This window comes from Notolepis coatsorum, assembly GCF_963971535.1.
Source record: "Notolepis coatsorum genome assembly, chromosome: 6".
Classification (NCBI taxonomy): domain Eukaryota; kingdom Metazoa; phylum Chordata; class Actinopteri; order Aulopiformes; family Paralepididae; genus Notolepis; species Notolepis coatsorum.
This window is the reverse complement of record NC_140170.1, coordinates 144,135,111-144,161,939: the sequence shown is the minus strand read 5'-3', so window position 1 is coordinate 144,161,939 and position 26,829 is coordinate 144,135,111. Positions and strand designations below refer to the sequence as shown.

General features: G+C 42.9%; 1 protein-coding gene across 1 annotated transcript; it reads left to right on the top strand.

Annotated features, from left to right (window-relative positions):
- Positions 1-24,070: 24,070 nt before the first annotated feature.
- lrrn1 (leucine rich repeat neuronal 1) lies at positions 24,071-26,224 on the top strand (the record flags this gene model as incomplete). The annotated part of the gene is made up of 1 exon (XM_084316420.1): positions 24,071-26,224. The coding sequence occupies one exon, from the start codon at positions 24,071-24,073 to the stop codon at positions 26,222-26,224; it is 2,154 nt and encodes a 717-aa protein (XP_084172546.1).
- Between the last annotated feature and the right edge of the window lie 605 nt (positions 26,225-26,829).

Sequence of the window (26,829 nt, the reverse complement as noted above, 5' to 3'; positions counted from 1 at the left end):
GTTTGAGTCAGTGGTCAGCACTCAGCAGGTATTCATTGGGGGACCCTGATGGAAACAAGACAAACGTCTTTCTCAGGTCTGCATCCCCTTAACAATTGTATGTATTGAGCCGTACTGTATTGTACCCATTCTGCAATCTGTTAAATAAAGTTTTCATTCATTCATTCATTCATTCACTTCACAATTCACATACACATAATGTATGGCCTCTTGGCGTCCTCCCAGTCTGCCTTAAAAGGAAAGTGCTGAGTGTAATCTTTTTTATGGTACCTGTAGGTCAAATAAAGCGTGTCCGATCCATTTGAGGGGGATAATACTATAGCTAAAGTTTATTGCTCAGTGTAGGCTATCACACAATGATTATTATGCTCTCTTTATCTTTCCCCTGATAAATATGACTTTCATGCCCACGTTCATTTTCTCATTTCTCAAACGATGGACTCATCTGTGAGGTTTACATATCTCTGCTGTCAGGTGAAAAAGCATCTCCACTTTTGGTTGAAGGTAAAAATCTGTAATACTTGTCAAATGGCGACCTCTAGGCAAAAGAGGTCCCTCTTGGTACTGCACTTTGTTTACATTACTTGGTTTTGGTTTGATGTGTGCAGGGGTGCAGTCGTAATATCAGAACTGCCTGGACGCCACGTGCACGCGCATACATGTTCCCTCGCGTGTGCACAGACCAGCTCAAGCAAACCCCCCACTGTCACCCCCCCCCCCGGTCCTATTGGACCGGCCATCGGACTTTCAACACCACTCTTGAACAATACCCTATTGCATTTGTGCCTGTCTATGTTTATTAATTTGTTCTCTGACATACTCACTAATCTGTTGTCTGTGTATCTGCTGTCTGTGTTGTGCCCCATTGTCTAGTGATTTCTCCCCTGTGTCTGTATCTATGTGTTATTTAGTGTCGTCATGTTTCAGTATTTTACCCCAGGTTGTTCTGTCTTTTCCACGCAGCTGTGTCTTGTTCCCAATCACCCTCATGTGTCAATTAGTCTGTGTATATTAGTGTTGTCTGCCCTGCCTTCCTGTGCTGGATCATTGTTCATGTTACCCTCATCCTGTGTGCTGTCAACCTTATGTTTCTCCGTATTCCCAGTGAGTCAGTTTTGTATTGTTTGCCACGTTAAGTAAAGTGCTTATTACTTTCATCCACGACTCGTGCTTCATCTATTTCATCCTCCACTACCTCTCCTCGTGTTAAGTCTGCATTCCGGGTTCTACTCATCTCTACCACCGATATGCCAACGAAATGATCCAGGAATCGTAACACCCACAGGGCTTGTATTTTGGTCTTGCACTTCTCTTTCTTTGTTATGCTATGCAAAGACTAGGTGATAAGTGCCGGGTACTTGGCGCACGGCGCGACAGTAGAGTGAAAGTTGTGAATAGAGCTGCCGCGGTATTGATGTTTTCCTTACCGCACAAATTTGCGAAATATTTCCTACCGCCGCGGTTATTACCGCACGCACACAAAAAAAATGTAAAAAAAAGTTTGAATGCATTTTTTTTTTTGTAGTCTACTCTTTATAGCATATAGCCTGCCTCTAGTCTAAATGTCTATCTTTAGAGGATGACTTTGCAGCATGAATATTGTTTGGGATTCGGCAAGCACGCATTCGTTATTGAAAGTGAAACACGGATTTGAAGTTTCCCCTCTGGTCGTGCGCCGTTCACTCGGTGTCGCGGGCAGGGGTGGTTACCCCCCCGACCCTTTCTTCTTCTTATTATTATTATTATTATAAAGTTACTACTTTATAATAAAGGCATTCGTTTTGTGGCATTAACGTTATATAGTTACACGTTCAATAACATCAGCGTATTTACCGGACCATAGCAAGGCAAGCAATACTCAATTCATATCTCAGTTCCTTTCTTTGCTCAGAGCGTGCTGAGTTGTCCCATTCTGCGGTCTGTTAATAAAGTTTTCAATCAGACAAGTGTATAGAACGAAGGGCTTTTATTATAACATTCGTTGCAGACAGTAAAATCATTATGTCTCGTTTAGTACTCCTGAGGAGCGATGGTAGTCCACTCCGGCGGGGAGCTAAAGCTAACGTTATTAGCCGTGTTGTGATGAGCTCTGATCAATTGGTGACATTCAGGACGTAAAAAACTAATACGCGCTTGCCGATTGGTGGTAACACACTGCAGGACGCTCCAACGTGTGACGCGTCTCTCTTCTGACCAATCAGTGGTCTGCAATGTTTCACGTGACTTTTCTGGTACCCAATAGGGTCGCTTGGAACCTCGATAGAGGAGTAGGGTATATCTGCAGAGCCGCAAGCCCAACGAGAGGAGGGTACTTTATTATTATTATAAAAAAAACAGCGGTGATGCGGTATTCAGCCTACTCTTGCGGTGGGCGTGATGTAACCGCGATACCGCGGTAATGCGGTAATCGCGGCAGCTCTAGTTGTGAACGCATTTTTGTGTGCGCACGCGTGCACATCCGTGCGCGCACTTCTGCTCAGCCAACTGCTAGGACGGCGTGGTACAGAGTGGTACCACCACTGCATCACTGGATGTGTGGTTTGAGTGGGTATAGGTGAGGTGTTTGTATTGCTGGCCACACCAGCGCCGAGGGGTGGCCAGCGATAGGAACCCCTCCCGTATACCCACTCAAATTCAACGCACACACCAGACCATAACAAGAAATGTAAACAAAGTGCAGTACCAAGAGGGGCTCTTTTTCCTAGAGGTCACTGTTTGACATCATTAAATTGAATGGTGATGTGGCATTTCATGACAGGACCACAAAACTCATTCAAAACCTACCGTAGAACTTCAGAAATACATGGGTGTCAGTCTGTAAATGGGGTCGTCTTTCTTAATTCCTGAAGAGTTGACCTCTTTGGAGATGCAAGGTTTTCGTTCCGGCGGCAGCGATACACTGTGGCGTTTGTGCTGTCTACTCTCTGACTGTACAGTGACTGACTGTACTCTACTCTCTCTGACTGTACAGTGACTGCCTGTACTCTACTCTCTCTGACTGTGCAGTGACTGCCTGTACTCTACTCTCTCTGACTGTACAGTGACTGACTGTACTCTACTCTCTCTGACTGTACAGTGACTGACTGTACTCTACTCTCTTTGACTGTACAGTGACTGACTACTCTACTCTCTGACTGTACGACTGACTGTACTCTACTCTCTCTGACTGTACAGTGACTGACTGTACTCTACTCTCTGACTGTACGACTGACTGTACTCTACTCTCTCTGACTGTACAGCGACTGACTGTACTCTACTCTCTCTGACTGTACGACTGACTGTACTCTACTCTATCTGACTGTACAGTGACTGACTGTACTCTACTCTCTCTGACTGTACAGTGACTGACTGTACTCTACTCTCTCTGACTGTACAGTGACTGACTGTACTCTATACTCCCTCTGACTGTACAGTATACGTCAACAGAAGGCTAAGTCTTTTCTTAAAAACAGATGAACTGGACTAGGCAGGATGGAGCAGAGTGCTTGTGGGGTTGATTATCTAGCATAGGCTACATTATTTTTTGTTCTACCCTAGGGGCATAACAACACAGCCCCCACATAACTACCCCCAAGGAACACAGCGCACAAAAGCTGACGCTGTGAAGCTAGAGAGTGACAAAGGCCTGTTAATAGGGTGCGTGTGTCTGTCCAGCAGGCAGGGGTCGTTAGAAGCCCCCCTCCCCTCAAGGAAGAATAAGCTCCCAAGGAGGATGATGGATGGAAGGGGGGGGGGGGGTTGTTAGAAAACATATAGTAATGTAATCAAGTACGTACGCTGAGTTAGGGCTGGGCAAATACCGTGATATTCATAACAATGTCACAATATCGGTATGGAAAATGATATACAGTAATAGGTAATCCACAAGGACTGCAGGGTGATACTATTAACCGTGTCCAAATGAAACTGTAACTTTCAATTAACATTGTCAAATATTTCAGGGATGACTTTGTGAGTAATCCAACTTTTTATCCAAAATGTACATAACTAAATTGTGTATCATGATGTCAAACGATTCCACAATACAAGCACTGCCTTATGTAAACTGTTTAGGAAATCCGTCATTCTATCCTCCCTAAAACCAAACTGTTATGGCAGCTTATTAATAGGGATGTCCAAGATTTTTAGTTGACTAATAGTCATTGGACTTGATTTAGAACAAGTAAAGGTTGTACAGAAAACATATTTCCCATCCACTGATCTAACTCTTGTGAATGTATGCAAATATACCCCATATTACTATGGTAAAAAGAAAACACGAATTTGGGCTTTAAAAGGCCAGCAATCTAGCTTATGACCCTCAAGAGATATCAACATTGAGGTCACTCATTCATCATTGGCTGGTTGAAGGTGAACCCGGCGGGAGGTGAACCAATCAGGTTGATTCACAATCAATAGTGGCTGTTGTTTGTGTTGCTGATGATGAAGTAGTGCAATCACTGTCAGACCTGGTAAAACAACCTCCCTGTGAGACTACTATGGAGCGACGGCTTGGCAATATACTGACATTTATAATTTATCTGTCATCTTACCGTTGATCTTTTTTTATTGTCAATTGTGCTACACAAGTGTGTTAATAGATAAATGACGATCATTGTTAACACTTTGAATGCCATCCACGAGTTTTCTCGTGTTTACCCCCCGCGGGTTGAATGCCCACTAACGAGAATATTCGTTTTTTTTATTAGCGATCTGAAATCATATTGCATCAAGCGTCCCTACCGTTGGAGATCCAGTCACCCCAGGCGCTCAGATGTGAAAAAAGCGCCCCCTATCGTCTCCCAGATGGTAAATCACCCTTTTGGATTGGACTCAATGAAAATGAATGGAAAAAAAAACACACACTCCACATTTTACTTCTCACTCATGTAACCGGGGTCTACCAGAGTTCACTCTGGAGCCTCGGAGCCGCGGCGAATATGTGTTTTACTGTATACACGATGGATCAATCAAATGAGCGATTTTTTCGAATGGCGATCGGGAATTGGAATAAACCATTTGGATACCATCTGATCTCAGGTAAGGAATCTATGTTATCAGTATTAGGATAATCAGACTCGTTTTCACAGAGATATAAGCTTTTATGTGATTATGGTGATAGGCTGTTTGACTCTGCGCGCCGTCAGGAAATAGGAGACTCGATTTTCGGCTTGCCGCAAGAGCATGCGTGCGTACACATTATACTATCGATCATCTAGCGTTTATTTGAAAACTATTCACAAATAGGCCGAAAAATGACAACGTTCTAGAATATTCCAGTAAAAGGCGATTATCATAGAATGTGTTGTTTTTTCCCGTGAAAACGAGTGATTTTTAAAATGCTAGAAAACGGAAATGAAGCGATAAAAAAACAATCTGCCATGACAATGTTGACTGGAAAATTAGTCTTTGATAAGCGACGGGCAGATTAGACACATAGCCACAATTTAAAACATAGATTAGGCGATATTAACGTTAACATTGGAGTGGATGTGGCTATTCAAGGGGGTAAAAAGGAAAACACGGCTGGCTCCCAAAGTGTTAAAGAGAGATATCATGGAACCAGTGAAGAACGAAAGCAGTTTACATACATGCACGCACATGCAAACACACAGACACACTATGTTGTATGCTGTGTGCTTTATTGCTTGCACAGTTTAGTAGAATCCCCCAATTGGCAATCTGCTCCAGACTTGTTGGGAAGCATCTATTTAGGTATATTGTGTTAATTACCTCACAGTGAGCCATCTAACATCTCCCAGGGACTTGTGACTGTGTGTCTGCTGGATGCAAATTAGATATCGGGCACCTTCTCAGCATCGTTTCTCAAGAGTCTCCTAATGCTCATGACTCCAAGACTCATGTTATCCCGTTTTAAATCACATTTAACAGCATCTGAGTTTTTCATGCTGTCCAAGGAGTGGTTTCTTCCCCTAAAATCTTGAGTCTTCTTAAACTTCTGAGGAGACACTGAACATTGACCTGGACTAATAGGTTACAGGGGAAATACTTTATGAGGTCATCGAATGTTTGTGTAACAAGGTTGAAACCATGCAGACAGTCGTGGCCCCTTGGTGTAAACTCACTCCTAAGTAAAAAATACCCCCGACATCGTCACCTGAATTGGCTCCTTTTCAGACCATGTTATTTTAACATACGTGGTCACATGGTGCTGGTGAGCAGAGGGTTCACGGTCTGAGGCTGTCAGGGGAGCGCTAAGTGCCTACTAGTACCTAGTGACCACCGTTACCTGAGCTCTTACACCCAAATGAGCTTTTAATTCTGGTTCAGACCATCTAGCAATGCTAGAATAATAGCCTAAACGTAATGTGGGTCTTAAGAGCTCACACACGTAGTTGATGGCCTCATAAAGGCAGTGCCTGTGGAGCAGCCCCAGATTTCACATCCCAGTTACATCATCGATTGGAGGATTATCCCTCTGATGTCTAGCTTCAGGAGAGAGCTGTGCATCCTGGACTGTCCTGGGGCACGGAAAGAACATGTGGGAATTATTTAAATGGTTGATATTCCCCTTTAATCATTTGGGGTCATAGCACACACCATGTCTAGTTTATTGAGACATCTCTGAATTGGAATGTTCAGTCACAGCAGTATGTCTCAGTATCTATTACTCACTGGGTTTGGGAAAAGTACACATCCTTCTCATGGGGAAAGAAAAGATTCTGCACCTTTCATCATCAGTATGAAATACTTGATGTCTGCAAATGAGTAGAGAACTCTCATACCACCAGCATTTCAAAATAATCCTTTTATTCAAAGCTATGGACACAGTCACATGTGGTGCTTCAACTGAACACCACACCCCTGTGTGTGTGTTGACGTGTGAGTGTGCATGTGTGTGATGTCTCTCCTGATTACATTTCATGAACCTGTACTGTGCATATTGCATATTGCCTTTACCGCATCGTCACAACAAAGCCAGGAAAATAAGTGGCATATGGCAGATATATATAAATTGCCTATTCATCAAGCTTTTATTGAGATATTCTGTGTAAAGATTCAGTACAATGAAAATCCTGTTGCATTTTTTAACAGGAGGTATGTTGTAGGGCTGACCCCTATTAGTCGATTAGTCGACTAATCGGTCGAAAGGAGCCGTAGTCGACTGCCAACCTCTTAGTCGAATACAAATAAAATATATATATTTATGAAATCTTTTTTTTTCTCATTCTTTCCAAAAGAAAAGAGGCCTAGAAGCGTGGCTAACACTAATGGCACGCATACCAGGGGCTAACTGCCTACGAAAACAGGCACAGAGGCACTGAAAGAGGATTTCACCCATCTAATGAACACACTAGACAAATATCAAGATGTATCCATCAGTGGACCAATTGCATGCTTTTGCAGAGGACAAGAAGCCTTCAGTCGACTCCTTCAGACATTAAGCACCCCCACAGCCCAAATGGAATGATAAAAAAAAAAAAATTATACTTTTTTTTTCTTTTTTTTAGTCGACTAATAGTTGACTAACGGCAGATTTCGGCCAATCATAGTCGACTATCCAAATCCTTAGTCGGGGACAGCCCTAGTATGTTGACATAACGTTACCCAACATGTTACACCTGTTGTGAAAATGTTGACTAAATCCCTTTGATGTACAGTATTATATCCCCCTGGATATAAACAAAATCAAGCCATACTTCCTTTGAAATATTCCATAATATACCTAATAATATAGGAGTCTGTCAGTTGTCAGTAGTTGTAAAGGATATCAGCTAGCTAGTCCACAAACAAGTAATGGAACTAGTTTGCTACAATTTATTTAATATTAGTGGTTCAAAAACATTCACAGCAACTATCACAATTTATTTATCACCTGCAGTGCTAGCACAGGTTAGCCAATGTTAATCTCCAATAGCAAGACGACTGAATTAGTTTACATTTGAAAGTTTCATGTATTATGATGATAACTTGACATCTCCTTTCAGTAAACAGAAGGCCACCCCCCCCCTCAACACACTCAGAGAGGATGAGCTAAAATTGTTATAACAAATCAAAGGACAGTGGCGGCTGGTCAATGGGGGCGCTAGAGCGCCGCCCTCCCTGGTTAACCCTGGTTAAAAGAGAGAAGAAGAAATATTTATTTTTATTTTTTTATAGCCCTATAAATAATATAAACATGTTTAACACTTTGGTCGCCAGGCTTATATTCTTAATATACCATCCTCCGCCAGCTCTATTTGTCTATGGAGAAGTTCCCCTTCTTTGCAGGGCTATAACTTTTTAAATTGTATTGCTAAATTGACATTACTATGGCCCATTCAACATCAAGTATCTATTGTTCAGGGTGTAGCAACGTTATACTTTTTCATTCACATATTCATACTAAAATACGGTCTAAAGTATAAGTATGTTTTTATCATTTTCTGCAGCTTTCTCCAGAACGTGATTTATAGACCTAAATGCATTATATTGATGATCAAATACAGTTTGATAGCAATCTGCGCGAGATAAAAAATGTCAAATGGACGTGCTTCTAGAAGTTACTACTGATCATCTGATGTTGACCGGATGGGGGGGGGGGGGGGGGGGGTCGTTTATAATTCCGTGGCCAACGTTAGATGATTCATCTAGTGTGGGTGATATGATCATCAGAGCAGTTTATATCGAACACGTTAAAATAAAATGCTGAATCTTACCGTAGCTTCCTCATAGCGTTGGGCGATGAGCGTGGAGCAGAAATATTCCTATTATGGGATGTAGAAATATGCGATCCATTTCCAGGTTGTATAATAGTATATATGTCCAAATCATGTTGTTTATCGAGTTATTAGTAACGGATTGCTATCTGTTGTGTCTAGCTCGAGTCCTGGGACTATTAGCGAGTGATCGGACCGAATTGAAATGAGCACCAGCTTCCATTTCCTGTTTCCGCTCTGGGCGATCCGCCGATCGGCCACCAGATGGCGCTCTTGAACCGTTGGAGAGTTGAGAGGGGATCAACAGTAGATCTCAAGTCTCCGGGGGAGAAATATGATTTCGATCACAGATTTTTGAAATATTGATATCAAAGACGTGGTACGGCGTCTTTGGCAGAATGAGCATGGCGGGGAATGACGTGGTACGGCGTTTTTGGCGACCATAGTGTTAAAATGAATAATATTTACTCATTTTAAGTGTTTGTGTTTCCAATGCACAATATAACGTTAATATATCAAATATAAATAATTGTTTTCATGAACAGGAAGTGACTGTCTTTTTTTTTAAAACTTTGGCCATTCCCCTGGCTCTTTTTAGCGTTTATCGCATTTATTCTGGTCAAGAATGACCGACAGAAACAGGCTGAAGGGGTACAGATGGGGGGGAAGACACTCTGGGAAAGGCACGGCTGCAGTCCGGGATTCGAACTCGCTAAACCCCAGATCCGTGACGAGCACGGTTGTCCCCGGCGCCGAAATAGCGCTCGAGGTACGTGGTGAGCTACTGGAACTCCCCGGAAGTGACTGTCTTATAGAGAATACGTGCCGTAGCCGCATTTCTCTCGGGCTAGACGCAATAGCGCTTACAGTGGGCGTGCACGCCGTGCACTGGTTTCATCGCTGTATCCGTCGCAGCCAATCAGTGCGTAACGCGCTGTGCGTTGAAATATGATGTATTATGATGGAAGCCGGGCGCGTTTTAAAACGAACTATTATCATCTAAGCAAGCAGCGCCAGTATTTTCCGTAGCCGCATTTCTTGGAGACGCTCTCTGATTGGCCGACGCCAGTATTTTTCCGTAGCCGCATTTCTTGGAGACGCTCTCTCTGATTGGCCGACGCTGTTGTGTTGTGATGCAGTCACTCTGGAGTGGACAGTGGATATACATCGACAACAACAGTCTGGACTGTCTGGGACTGTGGGACAGTGGACATTATACACTTTATCAAGCCCTCCGGACCACGTTTCAACTAACTACAGTGAGTTAATGAGTTAATGCGGTCTGTCTCTCTCTCTCTCTCTCTCTCTCTTTCTCTCTCTCTCTCGCTCTCTCAACACAGCGTGTTAATTTCGCTGTGGCCGGGTATTGCATAATGGCTGAATGAATGAATGAATGGTAACTTGTTTAAAATGACAAGATGAATGAATGAATGAATGAATGAAAACTTTATTAACAGATTGCAGAATGGGTACAGTGCAGTACAGCTCAATACATACAATTGTTAAGGGGATGCAGACCAGAGAAAGACTTTCGTCTTGTTTCCACCAGGGTCCCCCATTTCCAATTCATCGTAACATATATGACATACATGACATACAGATAGACAGTACTGCTACATCTATACATTTATGACATACCAGATTTGCAATTACAGTACTGTATTAGTGATACAAAAAGAGTCCAGAAAGAAAAGAGTATATACATTAGGCGTAGAAACTGTACATTGGATTGGGTAGGTGGGGGTGGGACTGTACATTGGAGGTGGTTGGGGGGGGGGGGGGGGGGGGGGGGGGGGGGGTAGGAGTGGGGGGGGGGGGGGGGGGGGGTTGGCGGGGGTTGTGTTCGGACATTTACAGGGGCCAGTTTCGAGTTGCAGTCTCCCTTAGGTGTTTTTTGAGAGTGTTTTTGAAAGTGGGTAGTGATTCACATTCCTTTACAGCTTTGGGTAGGGCGTTCCACATTGATGTGGCATAATTGCGAAACGTGTTTAGTCCCTTGTTTGAGCCGAATCTGGGTTTAACATGATTTGTGGAGCTCCCTCTGGTGTTGTGATCGTGGTATTCACTGACCTTTGGGAAGTATTTAGTCATGTACATGGGTACCTTGGTCGTGTAGTGTATCTTGTAGACCAGGCCCATTGCAAGTTGCTGTACTCTGTCGTCTACTCTAAGCCATCCTAGGTTGTCAAAGTGGGCAGGGGTGAGGTGGGTTCTAGGAGTAAGGTCAAGCAGTAGTCTGACCAGTTTGTTTTGAGATGTTTGTAATTTTGTTTTTAGCGCCTTTGAGGTGCTTTGGTACCATGAGGTGCAAGCATAGTCGTAGTACCCTTGAATGAGTGCTCCTGCTAGAGTCTTCAGGGTATTCTTGTTTACCAGTGAGGAGATCCGGTACAAGAAACGAGTTCGTTGGTTGACTTTTTTTATTACATTGGATGCCATTTTGTCACAGGAAAGATTTGCCTCTAGGATGGAACCCAGGTAGGTAATATCTTCTTTCCTTGTGACAATATTGTCACCCACTGTAACTGAGAAGCCGTCGGTCTTGCTGAGTTTGTTATTTGAACCGAAGAGAATGGACTCTGTTTTGCCCATGTGTAATGATAGTTTGTTATCAGCGAGCCATATGCAGATTTTGCTTAGTTCTGAGCTGAGGGTTTTTTCAACCTGTAATTTGTTCTTGTCAGAGACCAGCAGGGCTGAGTCGTCCGCAAACAGGAACAAGTTGCAGTCACAAGCTGACGACATGTCATTTGCATAAATTAGGAACAGTAGCGGACCTAGTATGCTTCCTTGTGGAACACCACAGTTTACTGTGAGGGGGGGGGGATAGGGTACCGTTTACCGCCACCATCTGCTCTCTCCCCTCCAGGTAGGATTGCATCCAGCTCACTGATAGACTATCAAAACCAATTGCTTTTAGCTTGTCAATCAGAATGGTGTGATTGACAGTGTCGAAGGCCTTTTGTAGGTCCAGCATGACCATGCCGCAGTATTTGCCCGCGTCCACCTCTTGTTTGATGTGGTCGTTTAAATAGAGAAGGCATATATATATGTGTTCATTATTGATTTGATGATCATACGTGTACTAATGTAGTATGAATCAATTAACTCGACTTAATGTTGGTAACGTTATGAGTCAGTATTCGCTTGGCCAGCTTGGTCAGATGATTGCGACCACCCAAATGTAGTTCACACCGGCCGCCACTGTCAAAGGATACATCTGAAGCTGAAAAAATTATACTCACACAACATTAACATGAACCTAACCTAGTGAACCTAACATTCACTACCACACTACAGACGGTTAACCACTTAATTAAAACATCATTGTACTGGATCTTTAAAAGTCTCCAGTAAATCCAGATTAAGGAAAATCTGGTGGTTTTCCTTGTCTGAATGCCAATCCTGATAAATACATGATTTTGGGATATTAGGGAATATAAGATTAGTAGAAATTCCACTGATAGCAGGTTTGAGAGATGTGATATTGACAGCAATTCCCTTTCTCTTTCAAAAGTCACCTGTTTGGCATTATATAAAACCCACGAGTCAGGAAGTCAATTTACAAGTGGACCTTTCTATCCCATTGTGGAGGTGACAGTTGCTGAAATGGAAATGGCAGGTGTCCAGCTTCACAGCTTGGTATGAATTTGATAATTTCCATGGTTGTCATCTACTGTCAGAGTGGAGAAAGCGGCACAGACACTGGAACCTGCAGCCTTTCATGTCCAGAGAGAAGAAACCGGCTACTGGTTTTGCACTGGGAGCCAAACTTTGACTTAATTCATGAAGTCAGGACCCATTGCATCGAATGGCTATTGTTTTATAGTATATTCAAATGAATTATCAGAAACGTCAACTAGAAAAATCGTAGCTTGGTGAGATATGAGTTGTGGCTGTTACTAATATACTAAATATATATTTCATTTAATTTCAAACATTTATTTCAACTCGTAAGAGGTTACCCTAATTTACAGGGACGATGAGCTTGCAAAGACACAGTGCATCAGCAAATTCATACATGGATACATAGGCACAACAAATATTAAACTAAACAATAAAAATCAAGTCGACACCGTGTGCTTGTAGATCATACTTTTAAATGTGAGAGTCAGTTGGAGGGCAGTCCAGGTGTTGTAAGCATATAATAATTATGAAGAATATAATGATTGATAATTAAGAAAAAATAATATTAAAATAGGGCCCAAAATATCAGCGTAAGAAGAAGGAGAACATGGGCCTCCTCTACTTGCATTGATATACCAGGAGTCCTGGAAGCGACGTTCCACATCAATACATTATTTAGGTGGAAATAGGATAAAAAATTAAAATAAGGCAAGGGCAAGAGGACGTCACTCCAAAGACATCTAGCAACTAAACACGTTTATCTTTTCAAATAAATAGGTTATATAGGCTAAAATAGGGTATTGGATACTAATACTGGTGCTCACCAGAGACGGGGCCCACCACCACCCGTTCTGGGTCCTGACCCACAGGAATCCCTATCCTGGACGCGTCTATTCGAAGCCCAAACAACTCCTGCTTCCACGTTCGAGTTTTGCGCTCTGATTGGCCACTGACCTACGGTATTACGCCCCCCTTATCTACGCCAGTTCTGCACGCCCAACTCCTAACAGCCTGCAGCCTGCTCGCTAGTCCTGCCTCTAGTAACAGCCTGCATTATCCAATTCATATCAATCGAAATAACGTATTGTTTTCATCTCTCTATATTAACGGCTCGTTAGTTCTGCCTCTACTAACAGCCTGCATTATCCAATTCATATCAATCGAAATAACGTATCTCTCTATATTAACGGCTCGCTAGTTCTGCCTCTACTAACAGCCTGCATTATCCAATTCATATCAAACGAAATAACGTATCTCTCTATATTAACGGCTCGCTAGTTCTGCCTCTACTAACAGCCTGCATTATCCAATTCATATCAATCCTCTCTATATTAACGTGATTCCATCAACACAACATAAATGTTCAAAACACGACAAGACCGTTTGCATCACTTCCCACGGTTCTCGGCACAGAGTCTGGGGCTCGCGGGGCGGTGGTCTGGGGCTCGCGGGACGGTGGTCTGGGGCTCGCGGGACGGTGGTCTGCGGCTCGCGGGACGGTCCACACCCCGCTATCAGTGTTCTTCTTCCCCACCAATGAAGTATTCACCCAAAGACCCAATACCGTTGCAACAACTACCGCACTACCGGTAGAATAAGTGCCGAGAACTGTGGGAAGTGATGCAAACTGTCTTGTCGTGTTTTGAACATTTATGTTGTGTTGATGGAATCACGTTAATATAGAGATGAAAACAATACGTTATTTCGATTGATATGAATTGGATAATGCAGGCTGTTAGTAGAGGCAGGACTAGCAAGCAGGCTGCAGGCTGTTAGAGTTGGAACTGGCGTAGATAAGGGGGGTGTAATACCGTAGGTCAGTGGCCAATCAGAGCGCAAAACTCGAACGCGGAAGCAGGAGTTGTTTGGGCTTCGAATAGACGCATCCTGGACCATGTAGGGCTAATAGCTGTAACTTCTGTATTTAGGTTAAGCATCCCATTCAGAAGTTCAAAGGCAGTCACACTTCAAACCGTGGAGTTCTCTGCTCCCCCCCTCCTCTGGCTCCTGCTGGCCCTACTGCAGAGCCACAGGGCCCATCAGTCAAGGTTGTGTCAGGAACCCCTGCATGTTAGATAGTACTCCAATGGACTTCCATCATATTGGACTGCAGGGTTAATGGTTATCAATTGACATTCCCAATATTTCAGATATAATTTCATGAGAAACCTGACTTAACATTTATAGTTTATCATTAATTTAAACAACATTTTGTATCAAATTTGTTCAGCCCTACGGTGAATGTGTGTGTGTATTTGTGTGTGTGTATTTAACATTTCTTTTTTTATAATTATGTTTTTGGTCGATTTTCTTTGTTTATTGGACAAGTCCCGCAGAGAGGAAGGATGGGAGAGAGATATGGGGGAAGACATTCGGCAAAGGTCGCCGGGTCCGGGAGTCGAACCCGGGATGGCCGTGTTGCACTACTCTCTCTCTCTGTGTGTGTGTGTGTGTGTGTGTGTGTGTGTGTGTGTGTGTGTGTGTGTGTGTGTGTGTGTGTGTGTGTGTGTGTGTGTGTGTGTGTGTGTGTGTGTGTGTGTGTGTGTGTGTGTGTGTGTGTGTGTGTGTGTGTGTGTGTGTGTGTGTGTGTGTGTGTGTGTGTGTGTGTGTGTGTGTGTGTGTGTGTGTGTGTGTGTGTGTGTGTGTGTGTGTGTGTGTGTGTGTGTGTGTGTGTGTGTGTGTGTGTGTGTGTGTGTGTGTGTGTGTGTGTGGGGGGGGGGGGGTAGGACAGGAAAGGACTGTAGAAAGGAGAGGAGGGTGTTTGAGCTCAAGCCTCAGCTTTTATTCCTGAAAAAAAACACTTGCATTTGTCTTTTGTTGTACAACAGCATTTCAGTTTATACAGTGTTTCCTCAGGATCACAAGGGCCCAGTTAAGGTTGTGTTTGGAACTCTCTGACATGTTTAGCTATTCTTGTTGAAAGAGAAAAGAGTCTTATTTGATTTGATTTGAAGTCTTTATTTCGAACATGCAATGAATACAACAAACAATAACAAAAAAGAAAAACAACTCAATCTGCATGTTCGAAAAGGAGTAGGAAGAAGTATACACTTATTTAATCCTACCCCTTTTCCACTACTCAAATGAGTGTACTATTTTAAACATAAAAAAAAAAAAAAAAATATATATATATATATATGCAAAACAAAACAAAAACTATATATGTATAAAATAAAATAAAATAGAAACAAAATAAAAATGTAAACACCTGTGAATATCAAGTCCCTTCTTCATCCCTGTACCTTGTGAACATAATTTCCTTATACATCAGTTTGAATTGTCTCATGTTTGGACATTGCTTTAACACCACATTAAGACTGTTCCACAGTTTCACTCCACATATTGAGATGCAGTGTTTTCTCATGTTAGTGCGTACGTTTAGCACCTTTAAATTGTGTTCTCCCCACAGATTATAACCCCCCTCCCTATCAAAGAACAATTCTTGAATGTTTCTTGGAAGTGCATGACTTTTTGCTTTATACATTAATTGTGCCGTTTTAAATTCCACAAGATCATTTAACTTTAATGTCTTTGACTCCAGAAACAATATGTTAGTGTGATCACGATAACCTGCAATGTGAACTATCCTTATGGCCCTTTTTTGGAGTATAAAAAGTGGTTGTAGTGTAGACTTATAATTGTTTCCCCAGACTTCAGCACAGTAATTTAAATATGGTAAAACTAGTGAACAGTAGAGAATGTAGAGTGATTTTCTATCCAGGAAGTGCTTTACTTTACTCATGACTGAAATGCTTCGTGAGAGTTTAGATTGGACATGTTTTATGTGAGGTTTCCAACAGATTTTATGGTCTATTATTACACCTAGGAATTTATTTTCATAAACTCTTTCAATAATCACATCATTTATTTTAACTTGTACCTGAGTATCCAATCTACAGTTATTATATATATATATATATATATATATATATATATATATATATATATATATATATATATATTTACAGGCTCACCAGATGTGATCTCTACAGACTCACCAGATGTGATCTCTACAGACTCACCAGATGTGATCTCTACAGACTCACCAGATGTGATCTCTACAGACTCACCAGATGTGATTACATCAGAATTGTGTTTCCAAAATATCAGCCAGAGCATGATGTATTACTCGGGTAACAGCTGAATTCTACAGCAGTATTCTTGGTTTTGCACTCAAGTTTGACTGAGGATAAGAGTTATATTAAATATGATTTGTACATAAGTATGTAAACGGGGAGAAGAAAACAAGGATGAAATGACAACATATTTTGTGTTGTTTAGGGATGGTCATAATAATGGATTTCAGTTAAACAGTCTCAGAATATTCCAGACCTGCCTAATCCGTATCTAATACCTCTTTTGTCATGCAATGATTATGTATGACATAATCTAAGTTTTAAGCATTTGTTTACAACACAAAACCTCAAGATACAAAATCTAGTCTTACCATCTGAGTCCTGATGGTTTGTCAAATGTAGACGAATTTACTTTGACTTTGAGATGTGAGAGCACATAAACTGCTGTAACTATACAGTGATAAGTGGATTAATCAGTTTTGTGCCAACTGGAATTATGATCAATTATAGCAGTGGTTCCCAAAGTCGGGGTCGCGACCCAAAGGTGGGCCGCGAGCAGTCACGGGTGGGCCGCGAGATGATTTAAAAAAAAATATTTTTATTTTTTTTATTTTTATTTTTTTTATTTTTTATTTTTTTTGTCAGGCCACTGAACTTAGAAGCAGGCCAGGACAGTGTTTCTAGTTGTATTCTAAAATTCTATTCTATTGTATTCTAAAATGTGACTATATGGTTTTATATTAACTTAATAAATAAACAAAAACGAAAAATCTACTTATTTCAACGAACATTTCAAACTAAATAACAGATTATGCACATAAAACGCTGAAAACAACCGAAGCAACAATAGTATTTTAATGAGGCTATTATTATTATCATTATTATTTTGCAACAAGTTAGCCCTCTCATAAATAGCACATATAAATGAATAACTAACTTGAACTAACTTAATAGGATTGAAGTGATATTTGGCTTAAAAAATCGGTCACCTGGCAAAAAAAAAAAAAAAAAAGCCTGACGATGTGCATTGGGCCGCGGCTCTCTGACGCCTTATTTTCTGGGCCCTGGCCTGAAAAGTTTGGGAACCCCTGAATTATAGGACATTTAGTTCTTAACATAGGTTGTGACTAGACGAGAGACATGAGTGCTTATAACTACAGTGTAGGAACGGGTACCAATTACATTGCTTAGCAACAGCTTTGGGCTTTATTTAACCTTGTGTTTGAAAGGAATTAAAAGAGAAAAATATAGGAGATATGATTGTACTGCCTACAGCAGGGGTCGGCAATTAGGTTTGGCCGCGGGCCAATTTTCCCCCAAGCCATTGTATGGTGGGCCAGAACCAAAAACAATGGATAATTTAATATAATGATAGTGACATTTTTTTAACTCTGTCAAAATAAACGAGCTGCATAGGTGGCATAATAAACTGTAAACGACATATACATGTTTGCACTGAACATTATACCTTTGTCTTTTTTCTATTATAAAGTGCCTCTCGAGTGCATAACACATGAACAGATCAGTAGGATGGGCATTTGATTTTCATGCAGCACCACGGCTGTATTATTATTATTATTAGGGATGCACCGAATGGGAAATTCTTGGTCGAAACCGATACCGAAAATAGGAAACAGTTGGCCGAAAACCGAATGCCGAACGGCCGAAAATGATTCATATAAATATATATATATAATGTGTATATATATATTTTTTTTTTAGCTACCTGATTATGGCAAAAGACATGATTATGGCAAAACGTAACTTAAATAATATTAATTATCACTATTATGGGCCCATAAAACATTTATTCAGCACTTTTGAATGCATACATTAATTCCAGACTGACTGTAAAGATGTACAATTTAAACATTTTCTCTTTGCATACAACAAAATGTGCATTAAAGTCAAGTGCATTTTCTTTTCTCTGTAGGATAACTACAACAAAGTGCATTCAGAACAAAGCCAAGGTGCTTTAAAACTGCATAACGATCTGCATAAAGACACACACACAGGACTGTTGTATTTACTACATCTCCCATGACTCTTAGCGGGGGATGACGTAGCTTACGAGAGATGGGTCAAAGAGGAATGGAAGCGTTAGCTAGCTTAACGCTAACGTTAGTTCAAAATGTTTTAACCGCGACGGGCATATAGTAATGGCGAGGATATAAAGCATGTTAAAGACGCATTTATTGGATGCGTTGCTCACGGTCGCGGAGTTTACATAGAAACAGCGTGACTCCCAAGAGGAGTTAGTTATCACAGGCTGCAGAACGCAGGAAGAGCTGCCAAGCTGCTCACGTTACACGTTGCGTGTTTTGATTACGTCATCACAACAACACTTTCGGTTACGAACGTTACATATCCATGTTCTTTGACATTCTGTGATATATTTTCGGTGCTAAAACCCTTTCGGCCGAAAGAGCCTTTTTAACCATTTTCGGCCGATAATTTTCGGTGGCCGAATTTTCGGTGCATCCCTAATTATTATAACACATGAACAGAACAGAATGCATGAAAAACACAACTCACCATAATGCAGCCCTGCCCTGGGCTTATTGTTTCTGTTTCGGTCCTCCAAAATCCCTGCTAATGTTTGAAACATGTCAAATGTCCACTTGCGTTGAATGCAGCTACTTTATCTTCTGCCAACTTGAACACAGTTGTCATGCTTCATTGCCTCGTTTGCTAGCTTGTCGCCACATATTATGCAGAGAGGACGTCAACACGTGAGAGTCACCTGTTGCGATAAACCCGTATTTTAAGTATGACTCCTGGTTTTGTTTATGTGTCTTGGAGGTCGTAGTTTCCAACTCTTCTGGCTCCTCAGTTGGTATTTCCCCTTTGGTTTCCATTGGTTAACGTATCCATCGCGACTCAGAGACACGAGGCTCTGACTCTCTGATCTCTGATGACAGCTGGCGCAAAAACAGAAAGTGAAAGCAGCGCGCGCAATTTCCATTGGTTCTCCGAGTCCACGTGAGCATTTCTAGCATTTCAATTGGCTATAGTGACAGACATAGATAGACATTGACTTACTGAACTGGTGTTTTTATTTCATGGATGCGTGTTTCCCATTTCAGCACCACGCGCTGTCCACCTCACTTTGAGCAAGCCTATATACACGGTACATTGCACCTCACTGCCTATACCTGTTATTCACTCTCAACATGGATAAAACAAAGTATGCATATTATAAAAATAATATGATGAAAATTAATTTTGGCCCGCGGGCCGCCTATTGCCGACCCCTGGCCTACAGCATCATTCCCTTGACTACACACTGGTGCCATTAACCACAATATACAGTAGCACTCCCTCTCAAATTGCTTGAATGTGTATAACTCACATTTTAATCAACAATTTGGCCACAAATATATATATATATATATTATTTTTCCCCCTCCTTTTTCCTCCGTTTTTCTCGTCGTTATGCCAATTCCCAATCCCCTACAACATGAACATTCTAAATAGACCCATGTTTATTTCCTGTTGCAGTGTTTGCTGATACAATAGCTGGCAGGAAATACATTTGGACTCAAGCTGTTCCCCTGGCAATGGAAGTCCATTGAAGGTCTATAGATTCCTGTGATCAGTTTGTATTAATTAAAGTACACATGTCTCTACACTTGGGTTTGAACTCATTAAATTTCCTCAAGCTAATCTGCACCTCAAACTGTTTCCCAGTTCAGGCAAAATAGGCCACAGTAAATACAAATTAAAACTCATATTTACCTGTTGTCAATTTTCCTTGCATGAAGAGCTCACTCAACTACTGTATGAAAACAATCTTATTTCACATTATTGGTGGTGGGGCTATCTGTTCGTTTACGTTTGGATCACTGACTGGGCCTTTAATTAACCGATTATTGTGTGTATTACCCTTATTTCGCCTATGGCCCCAACCACTCCCATTGGAAATCCCTAGAGCAGGGAGGAATATGAACCACTTCTGTCTCCCATGCCCTGTTGCCAGGCAGTTTACATCCAAATGAATTAGTCAGCAGTCCTGCTTGAAAGCCTCTTAGGCGCTGCTATCTGCTTAAGAGACTGTTGACTGCGGAGCTGTGTGGTTGCAAAGGGCCATGGGGGCCACCTACACCTGCATATGTAGCCGGTGTGATCTTGTCTGCGTTGTGTTTTTAGTCGATTCGACCCCTGTTAAGGGATCGCCCTGAGTGGGAGTTGAACCCCGGACGCCCGCATCGCGGGCGGCATCACAGACCACTAAGCAAGAAGTGAATTCACTTCTTGCTTCCGGGTCTGGATGCCTCTGGGGAGTGAGTTTTACTTGCAGTACCGCTTACCATCCACAGCCACGTCACTACTTGTACCCGTGACTGTGGATATACTGCGGTACCTCCGTTACACTCACCCCCCTAAACTCACTCCACCCAGGGCATCCGGGTCTAACGGCACCACATGTAGCCGGTGTGATCTTGTTTGTGTTGCGTTTTTTTAGTCGATTCGACCCCTGTTAAGGGATCGCCCTTAGTGGGAGTTGAACCCCGGACGCCCGCGTCGCGGGCGGCATCACAGACCACTAAGCAAGAAGTGAATTCATTTCTTGCTTCCGGGTCTGGATGCCTCTGGGGAGTGAGTTTTACTTGCAGTACCGCTTACCATCCACAGCCACGTCACTACTTGTACCCGTGACTGTGGATATACTGCGGTACCTCCGTTACACATACATGGTAGTACCTCCCTTCAGTAAATAGATCTCTTAATGGGATCCCTACACCTGTGTACATGGTAGTACCAGGGTGTTCCCCAGGGTTCGGTGCTAGGTCCGCTCCTTTTTATGATTTACCTCCTCCCACTCGGTGACATCATAAGGAAACACGGCCTCCACTTCCACTTCTATGCAGACGACACACAGCTCTACCTCCACACCAAACCCTCGGCCCCCCTTCCTCCCCCCTCCCTCACTGCCTGCCTCCAGGACATAAAAATATGGATGACCACCAATTTCCTCCAACTCAATAGTAAGAAAACCGAACTCATAGTTGTAGCCTCCCCAGCCCTCCTCCAAAAGATCGACCACCTTGTTCTCTCCGTGGATGGCTACTCCATCTGCCCCTCCACAGAGGTAAGGAACCTGGGCGTCATACTGGACTCCACCCTCTCATTTCACCCTCACGTCAAGTCTGTCACCAGATCCGCCTTCTTCCACCTCCGAACCATCTCCCGCCTCCGCCCCTCACTCTCCGACACCTCAGCGGAAACACTCATTCACGCCTTCATCACTTCCCGCCTCGACTACTGTAACGGAGTCCTTCTTGGTGCCTCCAAGAAGGTTCTGGATCGTTTACAGTACGCCCAAAACTCTGCTGCGAGGGTCCTCACGCGCACCAAACCCTGGCAGCATTATTATTATTATTACCTCTCTTTTCAGTAAATGGATATCTTAAGGGGATCCCTATGCCTGCATACATGGGGTACTTCTACCTTCAGTAAATAGATCTCTTAATGGGATCCCTATTTCAGGTTACATGGTAGTACCTCTCCCTTCAGTAAATATAACTCTTAATAGGATCCCTATGCCTGTATATATGGTAGTACCTCTATCTTCAGTAAATAGATGACCTTTGATATGTTATTGGTTTTATATATTATTTTCATAATCCTTTCAAGCAAAGGTTAAACAAAGACCAATGATTTGTTTTGGTCCTCCACTAGCAACAATTAGTTCCACGTTGCTAAGCAACGTACCGCAAGGGAGCTGCCATTTCTCATAATGTGATTATAAACACTTTCAGAATGTCTCTTGTTTCCAACCACAATGCATGTTCGAAACTAAATGTACAACATTGGCTCGCCTTATATAGAAGAGAACAAGAGAGAGGGGTTGTCATGTACGAAGGTCTAAGGACCACACAGAATAACAACTGGAGATGGCTGCACATGAGCAAAAGCAGCCTCTCTCAGTAAATGCGTTTCAAAACAATGTCCCAGGTAGGTAAAAAAAGACACAACACAACGTTTTCCAAATAGTAAATTATATATTGAATGGAGGTAGGGGTTTAAACCTCCTCCATGGTGCACAGGGAAAAAGGTAGGGGAGGACAAACAAGACATACATATAAGGCAACTCAAGCCAAGATAGACAAACCTTGAGGCTACTGTACTATGTGGCCGTATGAACATCAAAGAGCACACGGTTCCATACACAATGTGCAGAAAAGGCTGGCACAATCATCAGTCCATCAGGTCTATGGCAATAGGGCTAACTGCATATACATACTCGCCCACACATTATATGAATATACATATATATATATATATCCACACGCAGTGGCAAACAAAGGCAACCTCATACACGGTGGTCACTGGAAAGTGACACAATGAGGCGCCCCGACGTGTGTGTGCTGTCAGCTACTTGTGCACCCGTCCCTCTCGATGTGATTGCCATCAGCTGTCCCTCATTAGGCAATCAGCACCCTTCAGTATAGGGACAGGCAGCACCTGACAGGAAGAGAAGAAGAGTTATCATTAGCTCTCATGTTCACACACACACACACACATACAAATGATACTAATCTGATGTTCACATGGTCTTCCAAATACAGTAATAATGATAATGACCAACCCACGTACGTCACAGGGGTATAGTTTATTCCAAATAACCAACATTACCCTAAAGTGTTTGAATGACATTAGGTCCAAGTAAAATCGGTGGCGGTGACACACGTCTACCGTTTGTAAAAACAAGAGTTAATGCTTTGTCTTCCGTGTCTTTGGAGTTGGTATTGGTGCCATATGATTCTAGCAGATGCCCAGTCCATCTCTTAGGAACTCCCCGTCCCTCAACCACATTACTGAGATGGAAAAGTCCTTTATGTCGTCCCCCGTCCTTAAAACCCAATCCCTAGAGTTAAAAAAAAGTAGAGAAAAAAAGGCCTGTCTGAAGGCTGAGGGAAAAAAAGGCTAGCAGTCAGTTTCCTTATATGAATAACAGAATAATTTTGTATTATGTGATTGGATGAAATATAAGCAGGGGTTTCTAGTGATTGCTTTGAGAGGTTAAACCCTGAAGTAAATTATTTCTTCTCTATGGGGAGGAAAAAGTCCTAAAACTGCAGAAAACATAGTTTCAGTTTGGCCCAAATTCAAAATGCTCCGGAAACTCCATTACAAATTGAAAAGCTGATCTAATTTAGCTTTCTTTGAGGCACTGATACTAATATCTCAGTCTTTAATGATGTTTGGAGAAGCTAATGATAGAGCCCTCAATGAAATTTGATCTTTATCCAAATGTTTCAGAGTAGAGTTGTTTCTCCATTGTGCTTGAATTATACTGAGCTGATTTAGCATGTTGATGATCCTTCACACGACTCACAATCTCTCAAGAAGATTGAGAGAGACACAATTGCTTGTCACTCAGTTCACTCTTTCGTCTAAGTGAATGCTGCAATTACGTCAAACTAATCATGTTAATGTACATAGTAATTCGGTAATTATGTTGTGCTTACATACAACCACAAAGTAATTCTGTATACATGTTATTATAAGAGATATATGATTTACTTTTAATGAGACTTTTTTATCTTTCTTTTTTTAGACTTGTCCCGCTGTTCCAAGATCTTGCCGCGAGAAACGCCGAACACATCTAACTCTCGACCGTTCCGGAAGATTGACGCGACAAATCAGGAGAAATTCTCGTTGATGACAGTATCACACCATCCTCCTGCTGTGGGTCTGGGGAGCTGAACACAGACAGACAGCATGGCTCGGTGGAGGTTAGACTACAGTGTGATGGGCCAGCTGTTCAACGGCTTGATCCTGGCATCCATTGGATTATCCTCCGTCCAGAGCAACGAGTGTCCCCAGCTGTGTGTGTGTGAGATACGGCCCTGGTTCACCCCCCAGTCCACCTATAGAGAGGCCATCACCGTTGATTGCAATGACCTCCGCCTGACACGCATCCCGGGTAACCTCTCCAGCGACACACAGGTCCTCCTGCTGCAGAGCAACTACATCGCCAGGACCAGTGAGGAGCTGGAGCAACTCTTCAACCTGACTGAGCTCGACCTGTCCCAGAACAACTTCAGCAACATTCGGGATGTGGGCCTGACCAACATGTCCCAGCTCACCACCCTTCACCTGGAGGAGAACCAGATCGTGGAAATGCCTGACTACTGCCTGCAGGACCTCAGCAACTTGCAGGAGCTCTACATCAACCACAATCAGATCAACAGGATCTCTGCCTATGCCTTTTCTGGGCTTCATAACCTGCTCAGGCTTCATCTCAACTCTAACAAACTCAAGGCCATCGATAGCCGCTGGTTTGAGACCACACCCAACCTAGAGATACTAATGATCGGGGAGAACCCGGTTCTTGGTATTATGGACTTTAACTTCAAGCCACTTGCTAACCTGAGGAGCTTGGTTCTGGCCGGAATGGATTTAACAGATATCCCTGGAAATGCTTTTGTGGGACTAGACAATCTTGAAAGTCTCTCTTTCTATGACAATAGGCTGGTCAGAGTTCCCCAGAGAGCCCTGCAGAAATTACCTAACCTCAAGTTCTTGGATTTGAACAAAAATCCCATTCACAAAATCCAGGAGGGAGATTTCAAGAACATGCTGAGGCTGAAAGAGCTGGGTATAAACAACATGGGGGAGCTGGTCTCTATGGACCGTTATGCTCTGGACAACCTCCCTGAGCTCACCAAACTGGAGGCCACAAACAACCCCAAGTTCTCCTATGTCAACCGCCAGGCCTTCCGTGACGTCCCGGCCCTGGAGAGCCTCATGTTGAACAACAACGCCCTGAACTCCCTCTACCAGTCAACGGTGGAAACCCTGCCCAACCTTAGAGAGATCAGCATCCACAGCAACCCGCTTCGCTGCGACTGTGTCATCCAGTGGATGAGCTCCAATAAGACCAGCATCCGCTTTATGGAACCGCTGTCCATGTTCTGCGCCATGCCAACCGAGGTCAGAGGTCAGCATGTGAGGGAGGTGCTGCAGAGGGATTCAGTGGACCAGTGTCTGCCCATGATCTCCCATGACACCTTCCTCAACCATCTCAACCTGGATATCGGCATGACGGTGGACGTTGACTGCAGAGCCATGTCCCGGCCGGAGCCTGAGATCTACTGGGTCACGCCCATGGGAAACAAGGTGGTGATAGACACCCTGTCCAACAAGTACAGCCTAAACGGCGAGGGAACATTGAGGATCTCTCGTATCCAGGTTGAAGACTCTGGCCGGTACACCTGCGTGGCCCAGAATGCAGAGGGAGCCGACACGAGAGTGACCACCATTAGGGTGAATGGGACTCTGCTGGACAGCACTCAGCTCATGAAGATCTACGTCAAACAGACGGAGTCCCGCTCCATCCTGGTCTCCTGGAAGGTTAACTCCAATGTCATGACCTCTAACCTCAAATGGTCGTCCGCCACTGTGAAAATAGACAATCCACATATCACCTACACCGCTAGAGTACCCGTGGACGTCCACGAGTACAACCTCACACACTTACAGCCAGCCACGGAGTACGAGGTTTGTCTCACGGTTTCTAATATCCACCAGCAGACGCAGAAGTCCTGTGTTAATGTTACGACGAAGCAGGCTACCTTTGCCGTGGAAATATCTGACCAAGGGACTGACACCGCTCTGGCCGCAGTGATGGGGACATTGTTCGTGATCGTCAGCCTGGTCTCCTTGGGCGTGTGCATCGCCAGGAGGTGGAAGAGGAAAAACTACCATCATTCCCTGAAAAAGTACATGCAGAAAACCTCTTCCATCCCACTGAACGAGTTGTACCCACCTCTCATTAACCTGTGGGAGGCAGACAGTGAGAAGGACAAAGAGGGCTCCTCAGAGACCAAACCAACCCAGGTGGACACTACACGGAGCTATTACATGTGGTGAGGGCTTACTACGTGTGGAAATATTCAGAGACACCTTTATTTCAGGAGCACAACATACACGTCTTTTGCTTCTTTGTGTAAAAGTGAAACAAAGTTGTTTTGTTTTTCTTCAGTTCCATTGGGACACTTCAGGACATTTCAGACTTAGTTTAGCGTGTCGCCTTTTTCCCTCTTATCCCCTTTTTGACACTCAATATGGCAGCTTTGTTTAGCTCCATGGACTTGGTAGTCACTGTGCTTTATCTTTAGTACTTGTTTTGATTAGCACAGCATGGGTATCACCATGGATTCAGAATCGATCAACAACGGAGAAGCTGAAATCTGAACTATTTATGACTTGTGTCTCTGGCCGTTTTCTTTTGTTAGAGAACGCAGTGTTTCTTTCTCTTGTGAAACAGTTTAACTGTTACTGTTGTGCACTGAAATATATATATACAAATTTGTCTATCAACTGGAATATAAGCTGACAAAGTAAGTTTAGACTTCATATACAGCATCTATTGAATAATGTTAGCGATTGTTCTGTAATGTTGTATCAGCTATGATTTTGTTTACTTCCTCAACATTAACACTTTGGTCGCCAGGCTTATATTCTATACCATCCTC